This window comes from Bubalus bubalis, chromosome 11 (genome assembly GCF_019923935.1).
Source record: "Bubalus bubalis isolate 160015118507 breed Murrah chromosome 11, NDDB_SH_1, whole genome shotgun sequence".
NCBI lineage: Eukaryota > Metazoa > Chordata > Mammalia > Artiodactyla > Bovidae > Bubalus > Bubalus bubalis.
Genome location: NC_059167.1, coordinates 97,602,210 through 97,625,611, shown reverse-complemented (window position 1 = coordinate 97,625,611; position 23,402 = coordinate 97,602,210). Strand labels below are relative to the sequence as shown.

General features: G+C 40.9%; 1 protein-coding gene across 3 annotated transcripts in view; it reads right to left on the bottom strand.

Moving 5' to 3' along the window:
- SIMC1 (SUMO interacting motifs containing 1) overlaps positions 1 to 22,305 on the bottom strand; it is a 75,819-nt gene extending 53,514 nt beyond the window's left edge. For 2 of the 3 annotated variants that reach the window (XM_044925488.1, XM_025296408.2), the window contains exon 1: positions 22,063 to 22,305. In XM_044925488.1, the coding sequence (XP_044781423.1) occupies positions 22,063 to 22,191 (129 nt within the window). In that variant the 5' untranslated portion in view covers positions 22,192 to 22,305. The remainder of the gene's footprint in view (positions 1 to 22,062) is intronic. The other variant, XM_006047274.3, reaches the window with a different exon arrangement.
- Between the last annotated feature and the right edge of the window lie 1,097 nt (positions 22,306 to 23,402).

Below are 23,402 nucleotides of genomic sequence, written 5' to 3'. Positions count from 1 at the left end.
TAAGTGGCAAGTGATTAGGGAATGCAGTCTGTTAAAAGAGCAGCAAATTCATAGATATTGCCCTATGCAGCTATCTTTCAGTCGATTTCTCACTAGTGTCTCCCTGACACTAGTTAAAAATCTGCCTGATTTTTAACTACCCCACTCCAGTACTCTTGCCTGGAAAATCCCATGGGCGGAGGAGCCTGGTAGGCTACAGTCTATGGGGTCGCTAGGAGTCAGACACGACTGAGCGACTTCACTTTCACTTTTCACTTTCATGCATTGGAGAAGGAAATGGCAATCCACTCCACTGTTCTTGCCTGGAGAATCCCAGGGACGGGGGAGCCTGGTGGGCTGCCATCTATGGGGTTGCACAGAGTCGGACACGACTAAAGTGACTTAGCAGTAGCGGCAGCAGAGAGTATTTTGGCAGGTCAAAGAGTTTCACAGATTGCAAGCACAATTCAACTGCATTGCTCAACCTTGGAGAGCTTATTGCTTCCCTTTTTGATTACTCAAAGCACTCTGTACATACCAATATCACTTTAGTGCATATCACAGAACACTTCCATATCCTTCCCCTCATTAGACAGTAACTTATTCTTGTATCCTGTACCCTTACATAGTGTTTTAGACTCAACTCATAGTATTTATTAACTCATTAGATAAATGAATAAATTTAATCTAATGACAATTGTTTGTTTACCCTCTCATCTCATTGTCCTCTGATAGTCCTAACTCCTAATTAAGTAATTTGCATTTTATCACATATTACTCTAGGTTTTCAGGGATAACAAATTTTCTTTCTAGTTTTAATAATTTTGTCATCAGATGGAAATACAAATGACTAAGACTCTCCAATGGGCTTCCCTGGTGGCTTAGTGGTAAAAAAATCCGCCTGCCAATGCAGGAGACTCAGGTTCAGTCCCTGAGTTAGAAAGATTCCCTGGAGAAGGAAATGTCAACTCACTCCAGTATTCCTGCCTGGGAAATCCCATGGACAGAGGAGCCTGGCAGGCTATAGTCCATGGGGTCACGGAAGAGTTGGACGTGACATAGCAACTAAACAACAAGAAGGCCCTCTAACAGTTTGCATCTGCAGAATGAAACACAGCAATAAGCCCATAAAGCCCTTGTCTACCCCAATAACCCTATTTTCTGACCCAGATGCCTTACAACAACCCTGTGAGGTGAATATTATTCATATTTTCTAGCTATAAAAATTAAAACCCAGAAAGCAAACTACTTTTAGGTTTCTGGATCTGTTTAAATGAGAAGTCTCATTTATTTACAGCTTCAAGGGGCTGGTCCAAGACTTACTTCCTGATTATGGTGCTGATAATGGGATTTGCTCTTCACCACTCCAGGTTATCTCAAGATTTTGGTTTTACTTTTCTCCTTCGAGATTTCTGTTAATTCCTGCCAACCCAGCAAGGAGGAAAAATAAGTTTCTTTCAGAATCTAGTTGTTGTTTTAGCAGAGATCCCTTTAAAGTCAGTCAGTCATATTGCTGGAGGAAGAAGTTCCTAGGTCCAGGTCTTTTTACAATATTCCAATATCAGTTGCTTATCTTTCCCACTAGGACTGAGTATAATGCCATAATGACTGGCACAGCATCTTTCGGAAAATGGCAAAAGTGCTCAAGAAACATCAACTGAATCTAAAAAAAAAATTTTCAGGGGGAAAGCTCATCTTTCATACCTCACATATGGACCTTCCATTCAACAAGACTGAAAATAATAGAGATACACTCTTTTCCAACAAGGTAAATGGAATGGCTTCATTATTTGGTGAAACTAGAACCAAGGGCTGAACTCAGAGTTCCCTTTCTTTGTTTTAAGCCTTCTTCCCTAAAGATCCTATCAGCTTTTTCCATAGTAAGGTTACCCTGCAGGCTTTTAACTTGAAACTTGTTAAGTATGAAGGGGACTGCTGCTGCTGCTAAGTCGATTCAGTCGTGTCCAGCTCTGTGCGACCCCATAGATGGCAGCCCACCAGGTTCCCCCGTCCCTGGGATTCTCCAGGCAAGAACACTGGAGTGGGTTGCCATTTCCTTCTCCAATGCATGAAAGTGAAAAGTGAAAGTGAAGTCGCTCAGTTGTGTCTGACTCTTAGCGACCCCATGGACTACAGCCCACCAGGCTCCTCCGTCCGTAGGATTTTCCAGCCAAGAGTACTGGAGTGGGGTGCCATTGCCTTCTCCGAGGAAGGGGACAAAGGAGCATTAAGTTTAATTATAGTTTTGGGGAGCCAAATGGAGCTACAGATCCATGAGGCTTATTCTAATTAATCACTAGTAACATAGCTATTACATCAATCTCCATCTATCTGACCTATATATCCTTTTCCTGTCTCTATGAATTTGCCCATCCTAATATTTCATATAAATGGAATCATAATTATGTGGCCTTTTATGTCTGACTTCTTTTTTATTAATATACATATTTTATTGAAGTATAATTGACTTACACTGTTTCAGGTGCACAGCAAGGTGATTCAGTCATACTTACATACAAATATTATTTTTGAAATTATTTTCCATTATAGGTTACTAGAAGATATTGACTATAGTTCCCTGTGCTATATAGTAAACCTTTGTTGCTTGTTGCATATCTGTTTTTTTAATTAGAAATCTAGCACTCTACTCATACTAAGTCAAACAAGTGGAATAAAAGTTTCATAAATTTTTAGGCAAAAATTGGTAAGTTTTCTAAAAAATATATATTACACATATTATATATATGCATACAAAAGCTTTTCTATTAAACTTGATAAAGGCTTGAGAAAGAACACCAGAAAAAAAAAGAGATGGAGAAATTGGAAAACAAACTAAATGAAAAGAAAGCACTGAATTTTAAATAGAAAAAGTGAAACAAACTAGATAAAAGTAAAAGATCATCATATAGTCCAGTTGTTTTTAAACATGACTGCTTATTAGAAACCTATCTGAACTCTGGAGATAAAAAAAAGCAATACATGAGTATTTGTATTTTTCAAAAAATTTCAGGATAACTCTGATATGCATCTGGATTTTAAAAAGTGATTACAGGTTTTTCTATTAAATTATGGTTTTGGTGATATAGAATTCTATTATTTCTCTGTTGACAAATCATGATACAATGGTACTAAGTGACTAATAGTTACACAGTCACCATAGTGAAAGATGTTTATCAGTTTTCAAAATGAATAGCCAGGAAAAAACCAAGTATAACTGCAAGCCATAATAAGAATATGATTCACTTAACAATAGAAAATAATTACATACAATCTAGGGGGGTCAGAAAGAGTGATGTGGTAAGTGGAAGTGTATACATGCACATGTTTTCATCTGCCTAGTCAGTCTATGTCTTGTGGTTGGTACATTTGATCCATTTACATTTTAGGTAATTATCAGTCTGTAAGCCTTGCTCAGTGATCAGTGCACAGAAATAAAGGAAAACAGTAGAATGGGAAAGACTAGAGATCTCTTCAAGAAAATTTGAGATACCAAGGGAACATTTCATGAAAAGATGGGCACAATAAAGGACAGAAATTGTACTGATCTAACAGAAGCAGAAGATATTAAGAACAGGTGGCAAGAATATACAGAAGAACTATACAAAAATGATCTTCATGACCAAGATAACCACAATGGTGTGATCACTCACCTAGAGCCAGACATCCTGGAATGCGAAGTCAAGTGGGCCCTTAGAAAGCATCACTACAAACAAAGCTAGTGGAGGTGATGGAACTCCAGTTGAGCTATTTCAAATCCTGAAAGATGATGCTGTGAAAGTGCTGCACTCAATATGCCAGCAAATTTGGAAAACTCAGCAGTGGCCACAGGACTGGAAAAGGTCAGTTTTATTCCAATTCCAAAGAAAGGCAATGCCAAAGAATGCTCAAACTACCCCACAATTGCACTCATCTCACATGCTAGCAAAGTAATGTCAAAATTCTCCAAGTGAGGTTTCAACACTATGTGAACCATGAACTTTCAGATGTTCAAGCTGGATTTAGAAAAGGCAGAGGAATCAGAGATCAAATAAACAAGATCTGTTGGATCATCAAGAAAGCAAGAGAGTTCGAGAAAAAAATCTACTTTTGCTTTATTGACTACGCCAAAGCCTTTGACTGCATGGATCACAACAAACTGGAAAATGCTTAAAGAGATGGGAATATCAGACTACATGATCTGCCTCCTGAGAAATCTGTATGCAGGTCAAGATGCAAAAGTTAGAACTGGACATGGAACAACAGACTGCTTCCAAACTTGGAAAGAAGTATGTTAAGGCTGTATATTGTCACCCTGCTTATTTAACTTCTATGCAGAGTACATCATGCGAAATGCCAGGCTGGATGAAGCACAGGCTGAAATCAAGATTGCCGGAAGAAATATCAGTAACCTCAGATATGCAGATAACACCACCCTTATGGAAGAAAGCGAAGAATTAAAGAGACTCTTGATGAAAGTGAAAGAGGAGAGTGAAAAAAAAAAAAGGCTTAAAACTCAGTATTCAAGAAACTAAGATCATGGCATCTGCTCCCATCACTTCAAGGCAAATAGATGAGGAAACAATGGAAACAATGACAGACTGTTTTGGGGGGCTCCAAAATCACTGCAGATGGTGACTGCAGCCATGAAATTAAAAGATGCTTACTCCTTGGAAGAAAAGCTATGACCAACCTAGACAGTATGTTAAAAAGCAGACATTACTTTACCAACAAAGATCTCTCTAGTCAAAGTTATTGTTTTTCTAGTAGTCATGTATGGATGTGAGACTTGGACTATAAAGAAAGCTGAGTGCAGAAGAACTAATGCTTTTGAACTGTGGTGCTGGAGAAGACTCTTAAAAGTCCCTTGGACTGCAAGGAGATCAAACCAGTCCATCCTAAAGGAGATCAGTCCTGGGTGTTCATTGGAAGGAATGATGCTAAAGCTGAAATCCAATACTTTGGCCACCTCATGGGAAGAGTTGACTCATTGGAAGAGGCCCTGATGCTGGGAGGGATTGGAGGCAGGAGGAGAAGGGGACAACAGAGGATGAGATGGCTGGATGCTATCACCAACAAACATGAGTTTGAGTGAACTCCGGGAGTTAGTGATGGACAGGGAGGCCTGGAGTGCTGCGATTCATGGGGTCGCAAAGAGTCGGACAGGACTGAGCAACTGAACTGAACTGAAGCTTCCTGATGGGAGTGACTGGCAATGGGAAAAACTGGGTCTTGCTCTGGTGGGCAGGGTCTTGCTCAGTAAGCTTTAATCCAATTATTTGCTGATGGGTGGGGTTGTACTCCATCCTTGGTAGTTGTTTGGCCTGAGGCAACCCTGCCCTGGCATCTATGGGCTATGATAGGGTTAATGGTGAACTCCAAGAGGGTTTACACCAAGAGGGACCTTTGTTGCCTGATGCTGCCAGTGTGCCTGTCCCTGTGGTGAGCCCCTGCCAACCCATGCCTCCACCGGAGACCCTCCAACACTAGCAAGTAGTTTTGGTTCAGTAACCTATGGGGTCACTGCTCCTTTCCTCTGGGCCTTGGTGCACACAAAATGTTGTTTGTACCCTCCAAGACTGGAGTTTCTATTTTCCCCAGTCCTGTGGAAGTCCTATAATCAAAGCCCATTGGCCTTGAAGGCCAGATTCCCTAGGGATTCCCAGTTCCTTTGTCATATTTATCATGATTGTACCCCTCCTCCTGTCTCATTGTGGCTTGTCATTGGATGTGGGGTATCTTGTTTTGGTGGGTTCCAGTGTTCTCTTGTCAAGGATTGTTCAAAAGCTAGTTGCAATTTTGGTGTTCTCACAGGAGGGCATGAGCGTACATCCTTCTACTCTGCTGTCTTGAACCAGAACCTATATGTGAACTTCATGGTAACCACAAAGCAAAACTCTCTAATATGAACATAAAAGATAATGTGAAAGGAATGTATGCATAACACTACAGAAACTCATCAAATCACAAGGTAAGAAAGCAGAACAGAAACAAACCAGAAAACCACCAGAAAACAATTAACAAAATGGCAGTAAGTACATATCTATCAGCAATTACATACCTATCAATAATTACTTTAAATGTAAGCAGACTAAATTCTCCATTCAAAAGACATAGAGTGGCTAGGTGGATTAAAAAAAACAAGACATTGAAAAAACAAACATATACTGCCTGTTAGATTTACTTCAGATGTTAGGACACAATCTGACTAAAAGTGAAGGGATAGAAAAAGATGTTCCATGCAAATGGAAACCAAAAGAAAGATTGGGTAACTATACTTATATCAGACAAAATAAACATTAAAATAAAGACTGTAGTAAAAGACAAAGAAGGGCATTACATAATGATAAAGGGGTCAATCCAACCACAGGATATAATATTTGTAAATATTTACGTACTCAACATAGCACCTAACTATATATTGCTACTAAGTCACTTCAGTCGTGTCCGACTCTGTGCGACCCCATAGACAGCAGCCCACCAGGCTTCCCCGTCCCTGGGATTCTCCAGGCAAGAACACTGGAGTGGGCTGCCATTTCCTTCTCCAATGCATGAAAGTGAAAAGTGAAAGTGAAGTCACTCAGTCGTGTCCGACTCTAGCAACCCCATGGACTGTAGCCTACCAGGCTCCTCCGTCCATGGGATTTTCTAGGCAAAAGTACTGGAGTGGGGTGCCATTGCCTTCTCCGCCTAAATATATAAAGCAAATATTAATAGATGTAATGGGAGAAACTGACAGCAATAAAAATGTGATACACTTTAATACCCCATTTACATTAATGGACAGATCATTCAGACAGAAGATTAATAAGGAAACACTGGTCTTAAAAGACACACTAGGCAGATTAATTTAATATATATAGAACATTCCAGCCAAAAGCAAGATATTATACATTCTTCTTATGTGCACATGCAACACTCTCCAGGATAGATCCTATTTAACAAAAAAAAGTCCCAATAAATTTAAGAAAAAGAGAAGTTAAAAAAAATACCTTGAGACAAATGCAAATGGAAATCAACTTACCAAAATCTACAGGATGCAGCAAAATCAGTTTTAAGAGGAAACTTGACAGTGATACAGTCCTACTTCAAGAAACAAGACAAATCGCAAATAAATAATTTAACTTTACAACTAAAGGAACTAGAAAAAGAAGTGAAGCCTAGAGTTCGTAGAAGGAAGGATAAGCCTGAATCATGAAAAAATAGAAAATGTGAACAGACAGATTACTAATAATAATGAGATTGAATCAGTAATCAAAAACTGCCCATCCCCCAATAAAAGTCCAGGACCATGGTTTCACTGGTGAATTCTACAAAATATTTAAATAAGATTTAATACCTATCCTTCTCAAACTCTTCCAAAAAACTGAAGAGGAAGGAATGCTTCCAAACCAAACAAGAATAGCAAAAGAAAAGTACAGGCCAATATCACTGATGTACATAGATACAGAAATCTTCAACAAAATAATAACAAACCAAACCCAACAATTTATTCTAGGAATGCAAGGATGGTTCACCACCCACAAATCAATTAACAAGATATACATGAACAAAATGAAGGATAAAAATCAAGATTATAGCAACAATTGCAGAATAAGCATTCGACAAAATTCAACATTCATTTATGACAAAAACTCTCAAAAAAGTGGGTAGAGAAGGAAACACACCTCAACATATAAAGGCTATATGTGACAAACCCACTGTTAACATCATATTCAATGGTGAAAGCTGAAAGCTTTTCCTCTAAGATCAGGAATAAGACAAGGATGTCCACTCTTGTCACTTTTATTCAACATGGTATTGGAAGTCCTAGCCAGATCAATAAGGCAAGATGCAGAAATAAATGGCATCCAAACTGGAAAGGAAGAAGTAAAATTTTCACTATTTGTGGACAATATATAAAATGCTAATAACCACATCAAAAAAACTATAAGAACTAATAAATAAATTCAAAAAAGTTGCACAGTACAAACTAAACATACAAAAATCTGCTGTATATCTACACACTAACAATGAACTGTTAAAAAAGAAGTTGGGAAAACAACCCCATGTACAATAGTATCAAAAAGAATAAAATACCCATGAGCAAATTTAACCAAGGAGATAAAAGACCTGTATATTGAAAACTATAAGACACTGATGAAAGAAACTGAACACACAATGGAAAGATGTTTTGTGCTCATGGTTTGGATGAATTAATATTGTTAAAATGCCCATATTAGCCAAAACAATCTACGGATTCAATGTAATCCCCTTCAAAATCCCAATGGCACATTTCACAGAAATAGAACAATCTTAAAATTTATATGGAACCACAAAAGACCCCAAATAGCCAAAACAGTCTTGAGAAAGATGAACAAAGCTGAAGACACTGCACTCATTGATTTCAAACGCAATATAATTCTGGCATAAAAGCAGACATGTGGATCAATTTTAAGAAAAATAGCCCAGAAACAAATCCCATGCATACATGGTCAATTAATTTATGACAAAGGAGGTTAAGATTATACAATGGACACTCTCTAATAAATGGTGCGAGGAAAACTGGAAAGCCACATGCCAAAGAATGAAACTAGACTACTATCTTATACCATACACAAAAATTAACTCAAGAGACTTAGAGACTTGAATATAAGACTTGAAACCACCGAACTCCTAGAAGAAAATAGAGGCAGTAAGCTGGAGGACATTAGTTTTGGTGATTATTTTGTATCTGATTCCAAAAGCAAAGCCAACAAAAGCAAAAACAAACAAATGGGATTACATCAAACTAAAGCTTCTGTACAGCAAAGAACACCATCAACAAAATGAAAAGACAACCTCCTAAGTGAGAGAAAATGTTAGCAAATCATGTATCTGATAAAAGATTAATATACCAAATACATAAAGAACTCATACAACTCAATAACAAAAAGCCAAAAATCGGAATATGGAATGGACATAGGACTTAAATAGACATTTATAGATGGCCAGCAGACACAAGAAAAGATGCTCAACATCACTAATCATGAGGGAAATAAAAATCAAAACCACAATGAAATATCCCTTCATTCCAGTAACAGTGGCTCTTATTTTTTTTTTAACTTTACAATATTGTATTGGTTTTGCCATATATCAACATGAATCCACCACAGGTATACACATGTTCCCCATCCTGAACCCTCCTCCCTCCTCCCTCCCCATACCATCCCTCTGGGTCGTCCCGGTGCACCAGCCCCAAGCATCCAGTATCGTGCATCGAACCTGGACTGGCGACTCGTTTCATACATGATATTATACATGTTTCAACACCATTCTCCCAAATCGGCTCTTATTAAAAAGACAGGCAATAGCAAGGGTTGGTAAGGATGTCGAGAAAAGGACACCCTTGTGCGCTGTTAGTGCAGTTAATGTTTAGCACAGTGCTATGGAAAACAGTATAGAAATTTCCCCTCAAATTAAAAATAGAATCAACATGTGATCCATCTAGCAATTCTACTTCTGGTTATTTATCTGAAGAAAATGAAAACATAATTTGAAAAGATATATGCACCCCTACATTCACTGAAGCATTAGTTACAATAGCCAAGAAATGGAAACAACAGAAGTGTCTGCTGATGACTGAATAAACATGTAGTCCATATATGTATATATATGCGCACACACGTTGGGCTTCCCTAGTGTCTCAGACTGTAAAGCATCTGCCCATGATGCAGGAGACCTGGGCTCGATCCCTGGGTTGGGAAGATCCCCTGGAGAAGGGAATGGCTACCCACTCTAGTATTCTCACCAGAAGAATTCCATGAACAGAGGAGGCTGGTGGGCTACAGTCCATGGGGTCACAAAGAGTTGGACATGACCAAGCAACACATACACACACACAACAGAATACTACTCAGCCATAAAAAGTATGAAATTTTGCCATTTGTGACAACATGGATGGAACTTGAGGGTATTATGCTAAGTAAATTAAGTCAGACAGCAAAAGACAAATACCATATGATTTCACTTACATGTGGAATCTAAAAACAAAAACATACAATATGAAATTCACAGGTACGAAGATTATAATGGTGGTTGCCAGGAGGGTTGGGAGGGTAAGCAAAGTCGGTTAAAGGGGTCAAGAGGTATAAACTTTCTATCAATAATGTTTTACAATATATTGATGTATGATAAATGATGTAGACAGACTTATTATGGATGTCATTTTTGCAGTGTGTATAAATACTGAAGCATTATGATGTATACCTGAAACTAATATAATGCTATATGTCAATAAAAAAGTGAATGATTTTTGGAAAGTGGGACATGACACTAAATTTAATTTATAATGTGTGAAACTTTGATTTAAACATAAAAACTTTATTAAACTTTATTAGTTCAATCACCATGATATATACTTAAAATATCTTAGTTTTGTCAATTATAAATCAACAAAGCAAACATTTTAAATAAATAACATAAAACAAGAGAAATGTGAGAAAACCTAGAAAAAACTGTGGAAAATAATGAGCTGGGGACCGATACCACCCTAATTTTCACTGCATACCATTCTCTAGTATTTGAATTTTTTGGACTGGTACATTTTTTTAATTGATAAACTTTACTTTTTAGAGCAGTTTTTGGCTCGTGGCAAAATTGAACAGAAATATGGAATGTTGTCATATAGTCCAATTCCCCACATATGTACAACTTCCCAAGTATCAGTATCCAGCATCACAGTGGTGTATTAGTTACAACTGATAAACCTACATTGGCACATTATCAATATCCAAAGCCCATAGTTGATATTAGGGTTTACCCTTGTACATTTTATGGGTTTTGACAAATATGTAAAAACATGTATCTACCATTGTAGTATCATACAGAACAGTTGCACTGCCTGAAAAATCCTGTGCTCTGTTTATTCAGTACTTTCTCTCCACTAACCCCTGAAAACCAGTAATCTTTTCACTGTCCCCTTAGTTTTTACTTTTCCAGAATGTCATATTGTTGGAATCACACAGTATAGTCTTTTCAGACTGCATATTACTAAGTGAAAAAAGCCATTTAAGTTTCCTCCAAGTATTTTCTTGGTTTGATAGATCATTTCTTTCTAGTGCTGAATAATATTTCAGTGTCTGGAAGTAACAGTTTACTCATCCATTTACTTACTGGAGGACATTTTAGTGGCCTTCCAAGTTTGGGCAATTATGCATGAAGCTGATATATAAACATCTATATTCAGTTTTTTGTGTGTGGATTTAAGTTTCAATTCATTTCGGCAAACACCAGGGAGCACAATTGTTGGTCCGTACTATAAGAAGACATTAGTTTTGTAAAAAACTGCCAAACTTTTTTCCAAATTTGCTGTACCATTTTGCTTTCCCACCAGTATTAATGAGAATTCTATTATTCCACATCCTCACCAGCATATGTTGTTGTGTTTTGGATTTTGCCTATTCTAAAATCCAAATGTAATAATAGTTCACTGTTGTTTTAATTAGCAATTCCCTAATGGTGTATGATGTTGAACATCTCTTCATACCCTTATTTGCCATCTGTATGCCTTCTTTATGATGTGTCTGTTTATGTCTTTTGCCCATTTTTTAATCAGGTTGCTTGTTTCCTTATTGTTGATTTTAGGAGTTATTTGCATATTTTCAGTAACAGTCCTTTATCAGATGTGTCTTTCATAAATATTTTCTTCCAGTCTGTGGCTTATCTTCTCATTCTATTGTCTTTCACAGAGAAGTTTTTAGTAGTAGTGAAGTTCAGTTTAGCAATTATTTCTTCCATGGATTATGTTCTTAATGCTATATCTAAAACATCATCGCCAAATCCAATTGATCTAGGTTTTCTCCTATCTTCTAGGAATTTCATAGTTTTGCATCCTAGGTTCAGGTCTATGATCCAGGTTTTGAGTTGATTTTTATGAAAGTTGTAAGGTCTGTATCTAGATTCATTTCTTTGCCTGTGACTCTCCAGTTGCTCCAGCACCATGTATTTAAAAGACTATCTTTGTTCCATTCTATTACTTTAGCTCCACTGTCAAAGATTAGTTGACTAGAGTAATTTGGGTCTATTTCTGGGCTTTCTATGGTGTTCCACTGATCTATTTTGTCTATTCTTTTACCAATTCCATATTGTTTTGATTACTGTGGTTTGTAATAAGTTTTGAAGTCAAAAGTGGCAGACCTCTGACTTTGCTCTTCTCCAATATTCAGTTGGTTATTGCATCTTCTTAAAGAGAAACGGCGGAGAAGGCAATGGCACCCCACTCCAGTACTCTTGCCTGGAAAATCCCATGGACGGAGGGGCCTGGTAGGCTGCAGTCTATGGGATCGCGAACAGTCAGACACGACTGCGCAACTTCACTTTCACTTTTCACTTTCATGCACTGGAGAAGGAAATGGCAACCCACTCCAGTGTTCTTGCCTGGAGAATCCCAGGGACAGAGGAGCCTGGTGGGCTGCCGTCTATGGGGTCGCACAGAGTCGGACACGACTGAAGCGACTTAGCAGCAGCAGCAGCAAAGAGAAAGGGAATACCAGACCACCTTACCTGTCTCCTGAGAAACCTGTCTGTGCATCAAGAAGCAACAGTTAGAACCAGACATGGAACAATGGACTGGTTCAAAATTGGGAAAGGACCACATCAAGGCTGTAATATCGTCATGCTGTATGTTTAACTTATATGAAGAGTACATCGTGTGAAATGCTGGGCTGAATGAATCACAACTGGAACCAAGATTACTGGGGGACAATGTTCACTACAGCACTATTTACAATACCTAGAAAATGGAAGCAACCTAGATGTCTATCAACAGATGAATGGATAAAGAAATTGTGGTACATACACATAATGGTTTTTACTTAGCCATAAAGAGGAACGCATTTGAGTCCAGTCTAATGAGGTGGATAAACCTAGAGCCTATTATACAGAGTGAAGTAAGTCATAAAGAGAAAGATAAATACTGTATACTAAAGCATATTTATGGAATCTAGAAAGATGGTACCAATGAATTGATTTGCAAGGCAGCAATGGAGACACAGACATAGAGAACCGACTTATGGACACAGGCAGAGGGGATGAAAGGATTAGATGTATGGAGAAAGTAACATGGAAACTTACATTACCATATGAAAAATAGATAGCCAATGGGAATTTGCATTATGTCTCATGGAACTCAAACAGGGGCTCTGTATCAACTTACAGGGGTGGGATGGGGAGGGAGATGAGAGGGAGGTTCAAGAGGGAAGGGATATATGTATACCTATGGCTGATTCATGCTGATGTTTGACAGAAAACAACAAAATTTCTGTAAAGCAATTATCCTTCAAAATAAATAAATAAAAAGATTACCTAAACCTCAGATGTGCAGATGATACCATTCCAATGGCATAAAGTGAAGAAGAATTAAAGAGCCTCTTGATGAGGCTGAAAAGAACAGAGTGAAAAAGCTGGCTTAAAACTCAACATTCAAAAAACTAAGATTGTGGTATCTGGTCCCATCACTTCATGGCAAATAGAAGGGGAAAAAGTGGAAACAGTGGCAGATTTTATTTTCTTAGGCTCCAAAATCATGGTGGATTGTGACTGTAGCCATGAAATTAAGATGCTTGCTCCCTGGAAGGAAAGCTATGGCAAACCTAGATAACATATTAAAAAGCACAGGCATCACTTTGCTAACAAAGGTCCATATACTCAAAACTATGGTTTTTCCAGTAGTCATGTATGGATGTGAAAGTTGGGCCATAAAGAAGGCTGAGTGCTGAAGGAATGCTTTCAAATTGTGGAGCTGGAGAAGATTTGGGAGTCCCTTGGACAGTAAGGAGATCAAATCAGTCAATCCTAAAGGAAATCAACCCTGAATATTCATTGGAAGAACTGATGCTGAAGCTGAAGCTCCAACACTTTGTCCATCTGATGCGAAGAGCCAACTCACTGGAAAAGACTCTGATGCTGGGAATGATTGAGTGCAGGAGGAGGAGGGGGCAGCAGAGGGTGAGATGGTTGGAGAGCATTACCAACTCAATGGACATGAGTTCGAGCATATTCAAGGAGATAATGAAGGACAGGGAAGCCTGGCGTGCTGCAGGCCATGGAGTCTCAAAGAGTCAGACATGACTAAGTGACTGAACAACAACAAATTGCCTCTCCATGCTATGCTATGCTAAGCAGTCACTTCAGTCGTGTCCGACTGTGTGTGACCCCATAGATGGCAGCCACCAGGGTCTCCCGTCCCGGGGATTCTCTAGGCAAGAACACTGGAGTGGGTTGCCATTTCCTTCTCCAATGCATGAAAGTGAAAAGTGAAAGTGAAATTGCTCAGTCCTGTCCGACTCTTAGCGACCCCATGGACTGCAGCCTACCAGGCTCCTCCATCCATGGGATTTTCCAGGCAAAAGTACTGGAGTGGGGTGCCATTGCCTTCTCTGGCCTCTCCATATAAACATTAATCAGTTTACTGATACCTACAAAATAACTTGCTAGAATTTTGATCAGGATTGCATTGAATCTATAGATAAGGTTCATAAGAACTGACATTTAACAATACTGTTTTCCTTTCCATGAACATGGAATCAGTTCCGTTCAGTCACTTAGTCGTGTCTGACTCTTTGCAACCCCATGAACTGCAGCACACCAGGCTTTCTTGTCCATCACCAACTCCCAGAGCTAGCTCAAACTCACGTCCATCAAGTTGGTGATGCATCCAACCATCTTATCCTCTGCTGTCTCCTTCTCTTCCTGCCTGCAATCTTTCCCAGCACCAGAGTCTTTTCCAGTGAGTCAGTTCTTCTCATCAGGTGGCCAAAGTATTGGGAGTTTTAGCTTCAGCATCAGTCCTTCCAATGAATATTCAGGACTGATTTCCTTTAGGATTGACTGGTTTGATCTCCTTGCAGTCCAGGGGACTTTCAAGAGTCTTTTCCAACACCACAGTTCAAAAGCATCAATTCTTCAGCACTCAGCTTTCTTTACGATCCAACTCTCACATCCATATATGACTACTGGAAAAACCATAGATTTGACAAAATAGATCTTTGTCGGCAAAGTAATGTTTCTGCTTTTTAGTATGCTGTCTAGGTTGGTCATAGCTTTTCTTCCAAGGAGCAAGAGTCTTTTAATTTCTTGGCTGCAGTCACCATCTGCAGTGATTTTGGAGCCCAAGAAAAGAAAGTCTGTCACTGTTTCCATTGTTTCCCCATCTATCTGCTATGAAGTGATGGGACTGGATGCAATGATCTTAGTTTTCTGAATGTTGAGTTTTAAGCATCACTCTCCTCTTTCACTTTCATCAAGAGGCTCTTCAGTTCCTCTTTGCTTTCTGTATAAGGGTGGTGTCATCTGCATATCTGAGGTTATTGATATTTCTCCCAGCAATCTTGATTCCAGCTTGTGCTTCATCCAGCCCAGCATTTCACATGATGTACTCTGCATATAAGTTAAATAAGCAGGATGACAATATACAGCCTTGACGTACTCCTTTCCCAATCTGGAACCAGTCTGTTGTTCCATGTCCAGTTCTAACTGTTGCTTCTTGACCTGCATACAGATTTCTCAGGAGGCAGGTCAGGTGGTCTGGTATTCCCATCTCTTTCAGAATTTTCCAGTTTGTTGTGATCCAGTCAAAGGCTTTGGCATAGTCAATAAAGCAGATGTTTTTTTAGAACATGGAATATATCTGTTTATTTATTTCTTCTTTGATATATTTTATCAGTTTTATAATTCTCCTCATATAGATCTCTCTTGTAGATGTTTTATGAGATTTGCATTTCATTTTTACAGTTTTGATGTAAATGGTAGTATGTTTTTAATTTCAAATTCCCCTTGTTCATTGCTGGTATACGGGAAAGTGATGACTTTTGTAAAGTGACCTTGCATCCTACAATGTTGCTATTATTACTTATTAGTAATTTTTCTTTTGGTTGCTAATTCTTTTGGATTTTTTCTACATAGGCACTAATGACATCTTTGAGTAAAAATTTTATTTCTTCTTTCTTAATGTGTATACTTTTTCTTGCCTAATAACATCAGCAAGGACTTCCAGTACAATGCTGAAAAGCATTGGTGAGAGAGGATGTCCTTGACTTGTTCCTGGTCTTTTTGTTGTTTTTCACAGTTCTGGAGGCTCAGAAGTTCAAAATTAAGGTATCTGCAGGAAACGCTCTCTTAAATGCTGTCGAGAGAAACTGTTCTGTGCCCTTCTCTTACCTTCTGGTGTTCATTGATTTGCAATTGCATAACTCCCATAGTCTCACAGTGTTCTTCCTCTGTCTTCACATCTTATAAAGATATTACTTATATCAGACTAAGGGCCCACCCTACTTTCTATGATCTCATCTTCACTGATTACATCTGCAATGACTTGATTTTCAAATAAAGTCACATTCTGTAGTGGCAGCGGGGGCTTCAACACATCTTTTTGGAGGACCCAATCCAATCTATAAAAAGTCTTTACTATGTAAGTAAAACTATGCTAAGTTGCTTCAGTCATATCTGACTCTACTGATTGCAGCCTGCCAGGCTCCTCTGTCCATGGGATTCTCCAGACAAGAATATGGGAGTGGGTTGCTATTTTCTTCTCCAGGGATCTTCCCAACCCAGGGACTGAACCCATGTCTCTTTTGTCTCTTTACCACTAATGCCACCTGAGAAGTCCAAGTAAAACTGACAAATTAGTAAAAACAAAAACAAAAAAATCCACAAAAAATCCACCAGGACAAGAACAGGCAATTAACTCACATAAACTATACACACACACACACATTCACACATATATAGCACACTACATTTAAGAATTCATGAATCCTTCCTCTAACCCTGTTCCTCCTCAAGACATCCTCATGTCAGTGACTGACACCAACCTGCATCCAGTTGCTAGGGACAAACCAAGGCATCATTCAGGAATCCCCCCTTCCCCTCATTAACCACAACCAAGGATCAGGACTGTAACCAAAAGCAGGGTCTGGCTGCTTGTCGTTCAAAAAGTCAATAAAGGGGCAATGTTGTTGGAAAGGAAAGTTTGCTTTATTTTGGATGCCAGCAGCTAGGTATGGGGGGTGTAGAGGGTGGACACCTGTCCAAAGGCCAACTCCGCCCCCTGAAAATCCGTGGACAAGAGCTTTTATAGGCTGAGGGAAGGGGTACATGCAGAAACTGTACAGTCAGCTCTGACAATCTTCTTGAAATTGGTCATCAGTGGTCTGATCAGTGTCACCTTGATTATTTTAAATACAGTTAGTCTTCAGTTCCAGTGTTGGTTTGTTCTCACTTCTTTGAAGCCAATTCTTGGAATTGTGGCAGCTTATGTCATGGTTACAATCTGGTCATTATGTGGTTAACTTCTACCTGGTTGGGGTTTCAGTAACCATAAGACAGCTCACAGGATTTGGCTCAGAATATTATCTATAGTGCCTGTGAAGGAAGGAAAGGTCCTTGACTTTGTTTACGGACTAAATTATTATTACTTGGTCTCCTTGACTGCTTTCCTTTGTTTCTGCATGTTCTCACTTCTCTGATTAAACTTACTATGTAGCTAGAGTTTTTCCACAGACAAAAGGCAGGCAGAGGACGTACAAGGCAATGACCACAGGGTCCTGCTGTTTTATGACCAGTTGATTTTACTTCATTGGTACCTTCCATAACCCTCCAGTTATCTAGTCGCACCACCTACAAAGCTACGATGATCTCTGGTCTGGACTACTGCTGCAACCTCCAAGACAAATCTTTTTGATTCCACTTTTGTCCCCTTACAGTAAGGTGAAACTGGTTTGTATGGGACAGTTTCAGCTTTTACCTGTTGTTTGACACCCTGTCCAGTTAGCAACCTCTTTCATTTGCAAAAGGATCCCCATCTGGATGATAAATTATATGGTCACCCTACCTTACAGTCTTTTCTTCTCACAGTAGCTAAAGTCACTTTTTAAAAATGTAAATTAGATCATGTTATTCCCCTGCTTAAGACCCTTCAAAGATTTCTTGTTACATAAGAGTAAAATCCAAATTCCTTATCGTGATCTACATACAGGCTTTATATAGTCTAGTCCACCTACTTCTCATCACTTCCAACTTTGTCCGTCTCTTACATTCTAGCCCCACTGGCCTTCTGATTCCTCCAGGTAGTCATGCTCCTTCTTATTTCTAATCTTTGCCCTTTGCTGTTACTTTATTCCCCAAGATCTTCTCATAACAAATCTGTCATTTTGTTCTCAGATCAAATATTAATTCTTCAGAGAGGCCTTCTTTGAAGACACAATCTAACGTTCCCAAACCCACCCAAGTTGTTCTCTATTATCTTGTTCACTTACTTCTTAGTTTATTGCTATTTCCCCACTAGAACACAGATTCACTGTCACCTTGTTCACCTTGGGTACCCAGGGGCAGAGCATGTGCTCAAAAAGTATTTAATGAGAGAATGAATCACTACCTACAACCAAAGAAAAAAAATTAAAACCATGACAGTTCACAGAATCTAGCTATCAAACCAGCAAATACTGAAAAACCAAAAATGTCTTACTTTTCTTTCTAAAACTCTGTGTATCATCTGACAGGACACCTATGTGATTGTTTACTCTTTGTCTCCCTCTGACTAAAATGAAATCTCCACAAAAACAGGGACTTGGTTTTGTATTTTTAGCTGTATTCTTAGCAATTGTATGCCAACAAGAGTGTCTGGCATATACTAAGTGTTCCATAATTATTTACATATTCGGTAAATTGACGGTGTCTAAGGCAATGGCACCCCACTCCAGTACTCTTGCCCGGAAAATCCCATGGACGGAGGGGCCTGGTAGGCTGCAGTCCATGGGGTCACTAGGAGTTGGACATGACTGAGCGACTTCACTTTCACTTGTCACTTTCATGCATTGGAGAAGGAAATGGCAACCCACTCCACTGTTCTTGCCTGGAGAATCCCAGGGATGGAGGAGCCTGGTGGACTGCCGTCTATGGGGTTGCACAGAGTCGGTCACGACTGAAGCGACTTAGCAGCAGTAGCAGCAGCAGGGGTGAGTAAGTAGTAGAGAAAGGGGTACGGTGAGAATATAATTGGTGTACAATTTCCATAGGAAATTTGACAATATATATCAAAAGTTCCTGAAGAGGGCATACCTTTAGACTCAGCAATCTCACTTCTAAGAGGAACTTATTCTAAACAAACAAATGAACAAAGGTACAAAGATTATTTATGAGGAAATTTCTGACTTGTTTTATAATAGAGAAAATTTAGAAATGGCAGCATAATACCCATTTATAGGAAAAGGTACATGTAATTATAAATCTGTACAATGGAATACATTATAAATACTGGTGAAAATGTATATTTGTTGATGTAGAAAAGTATATTAAGACAAAAAGGCAAACAAAAAAAAGTATAGCAAGATTTCATTTTTGCAAAAACACGTGTCTCCCATGTATCAGTGGGAGACACATGGGTATGTATGAGCGCACACTGGCACTCACAAAGAAATGTTTAAGCAGGCATACTTCAAAATGTTAGCATTGGTTATCTTTGCGTGGTGAGATTAACGGCAATTTAAATTTTCTTTTGTATACATTTCTCAACCTTTGTAATTAGGCCAACCAAAATTAGCTGAACATGTTCTGCTTTTATAAGTGCGTGTGTGGGGGGAGAGGGGGAAGCAATAAATATAAAAAACACAGACACATTTCATCAACTTACTGAAGTCTAAAGCCCAGGTTAAGAGCCAGAAGTTCAGAAACATCAACTTCAGCATAGGAGGTGGCTTTTTGATTTCCTAAATTCAAGCAAGTTGTTTCCCCTCAGTCAATATTTGCAAAAAAGGAAAAAAAAAAAATCACAAAACTTGTTTCTTTTATTTCATTGCTTGCCAAGCTTGAGAAAACAGCATAAAGTGTAGCAAAACCTATCATTTATGCTGGGCACTATCCTTGCATTGTTTCATTAAAAACCTTCTAATGGTCCTGCCAGGTGGGTATTAATGTTCTCAAATGCAGAAGCTGAAAGAGACAACAGAACTTGCCAAAGCTCCTAGAGCTGTTGGGTGGATTGGGAAGTAGAGTTAGGGGAGTTCTTGATTCAAACAGAGGTTTCTCTGACCTCAGGGCCTTGAGGAAAAGCTGGACAAAGGTGCTTGAGAGTCTCTTAATGCCTCTGATATTTTGTGTGGTTATCCTACCACCCTTATAACTTGCAAGAAGGATAAAAGGAGAACCAGCCAGGAGTTCTGAGAAAGCTGGAGTAAATATGTGGAGAAGCGAGATTTACATTGGGTGCTACTCTGGAACATGCCTTTCGCTTCTCTTCAGTTCTAAACGGCTCCAACTCAAAATGCTTGATTGAGTGGTCACAGAGGAGGAGGGGAATTTTGTGAGCACCCCTATGTATGTGCAAGAAGGGTTATAGCACATACCACAGACTTGGCTAAGGATGACATTTGGACACTTGAAGAAGGAAGCTGGCTCAGGATGACGGGAGGTGGACACCCCTTGGGAGGAAAAAGCAAAGTTGGTAGGAAGTACAAAGTTAAAGGGGGACTGAGAGAAGGAGGAGGAGGGAAGAGGAAAAACTAGGAGAGGCAGTTGAGGGTTATTCTGCAGTACTTTTTTCTTCCACCTTTTTTCTTTCTACATTCTTTCCCTTGATTATCTCAATCTTAATTAGACCTTCAGTGCTTCTTTCTATTTAGATGATTACCAAATCCCTCCAACCCTGACTGTTCTCCAGAGTTCAAGTCCTCTGAGGTCCAAACTGAATGCAGCTTTTCTGCCACCTCAAGTCTGCTTCTGTTATATTCACTCTCACCATCAAACGACTGTCTGAACTGCTCTCTTCCCCATTCCGTCAACCATTCTTTCATCCAACAAATATATCTAGTATGTCCCCCACACTGTACTAGGGACATCCAGTCACTTTTACCTTGCAAATCTCTTGTCTGTCCATCTCTTCTAAATTCTTTACTGAAAGTTATAGGGAATTCCTCTTGCTTGAACCATGGCAACAGCAGTATAAGTTAATTGGTTTTGCATGCCATTCATTCTTATAGTGACCTCCTAGATTTAACACTATACCTGAGACACAGAAGTGGCTCACAGTGGAGGCTTAGGGACTAAAAACGCTGCGAAGGGGACTGGAGGAGCAGAAGCTGAACTTGTCTTGATTAAGAACTCACATAGGAAGAAAGGCGTTTACAAATAACATTACAAATAACAATTCTGTTATTTCTGGGGTGTGGCTAATTAGGAAGCTAGGAAGATTGTTGGAAGTCTGATGTTGAGAGTCTCCTGATACCGAAAAAGCCCCGCCCACCTTCCATCCTATATTCTATAACTACTTGTTGATTCTATCACCTTCTATGACAAGCCAGGAATGTTGTGTTCTTCATCGTATCCCCAGCTCTTAGTACACCTGGCCCATAGTAGGGGCTCAATAAATATCTGTGGAGGATTCTAGAAAGGCAGGAACCATAGATGTTTTATTCACCACTTTAGGCAGAAGGACAAAGACTAACGAGCCCAAGGGGTAAAGAAATAGTGGATGTTTCCCTCCCTATTCCTTTAACTTGGTAAATGTTTGCGAAGCGCCATAAACCGCCCTCCCGCACAACTCCAAAATCCGGCCCCTCGCTCGACTGCCAGGCCCTGGAGCTTGGCCACCGTCGGGCCCAGGCCCCAGCTTCCCTCCCTCCCCGCCCGGGCTCCTGTTACCTCCCTGCACACATCTGTACACACCACAGGCCAAACAATTACGCGCTCCCGCACGCCCTCCTCAAGGTCCGGGTCTCTTCAGAGAACCCCGTGTGTCCCTGGCCCCCGCCCAAGGCTCAGGGCAGCCCGCGGCCTGGCCTGAGGACCGCCGCGGCTGTGGGCTCCAGCGACCCCCGCACCTGGCGCGCCAGGACCTCGTCCATGTGCCCGGCGGCCACTCTCCAGCCTCAGCCGCTCTCGGGCTTGAGCGCGGAGCCCGGGAGGCCCAGCGTCTCAACCCGGGGCCCGCCGCGCTCCTCGGGGCTACATCGGGAAGGCGGGAAGCGGCTGCAGCTGTAAGGCGCCCGGGGGCGGGCGGCGGAGCCGCGGAAAGCAGCGGGCTGGGCCGAGGGATGTACGAGCGGCGGACGGCTACGGCCGCAGCAGGGCTCGGCGAGCGGCGGCTCGCTCACTCACCACAGTCCGGCGGGGCAGCGCGCCGGGGGTCCGGGACAGGGCCCGGCGGAGCCTCCGCGCCCGGCCCGGGCGGGTCCCCCCGGAGCTCTCGGAGCCGCTGTCGTCCGAGATCACAATGAAGTCCTCCATGGCTGCGGGACCGGCCGAGACAGCGCGCGGGCGACCAGTGAGGCAAGCGGCAGCGACTTCGGTTCCTGCTGCTGAGGTAGCGGCCGACGACGACCGGAGCTATCAGCCCACCAGCCCCGCCCCTTTCCTCCCCTCCGGCCCCGCCCCCTGCCCTCCGGGGGCCCGCCCCCTGGCGGCGGGCGGCGGGCGGCGGGCGGATGGCCGCCGTCACGGTACTTGGCAGTGGCCCTGGTCCTCCCTTCCCGAGGAGAAAACGGAGAAGGGGAAAAGATCAAGTCGCAGCCGGCTTGGGCTGGTGTTGGGGCCGGTCGTGCGGGACGCTGAGGCTGTGAGGGCTTTCCCCGCTGCTTCCAACTGACTCGAGTGTGAAGTGAGGTGTGAATAGGCCTTTCTGACCACCGTAAAGGGCTTCAACGGACTCACCCGGAGAGGCCCTTTGAGGATGGGACCCAGGCTTGGACTGGCGGGGTGTGGTTAGGTAGGGGGGAGTGACTTTGGTTGAGTAGGGGGAGAAAGGCCCCTCTCTTTGTGCACACGTGCAGGCCCCTCTCTAGGATCACTTCCCAGAAGTGGAAATACTGAGTCGAAGGCGCTTTTGCTGTTGTTTCGATAAGTGAGGCAGAATACTAAGCTGTACCAATTTGCGGGTTTCACCAACAATCCATGTCATTCAGGATTTTAAACTGAGATTTAGAGATTTGTTCAGTTGATAGCAGGATCAGAGATTGTAAAAAAATGCACAAAGAGAAGCAGTGAAGGAGCAGACATTGTGAATAGTTAGTTGTGATGAAGTGGTCCATAGTTGGTATAGGATAGGAATTGTGTTACAATAAATGTGGACTATTGACCCAATCTTGCTGCTCAGGCTCTAGCAGTTTGGCAACATGGTATTAACAGATCCAAAGGAAAATGAGTTTATCAGAAAGGTGATTGGTTCCTAAAGGAATGGCTATCAGGTGCTACCTAAGCACCTTCTAGAGCAGCGATTCTCAAACCTTAGTGAGGATCAGAATCACCCAAGAGGCCTGTTAAAACAGACTCCTGGACCCCACCCCAGACTTTCTGATTTAGTAGGTATGAGGTGGGGCCGCCCAAATTCATTTTTAACGAGCTCCTAGGTGATGTCAATGCTGCTATTGTGGGGTCCACTGCATCGAAAACCCACAGGTCAGTGGCCAACAGATTTCGGATGTTCTGGTGGTATGTTTGAA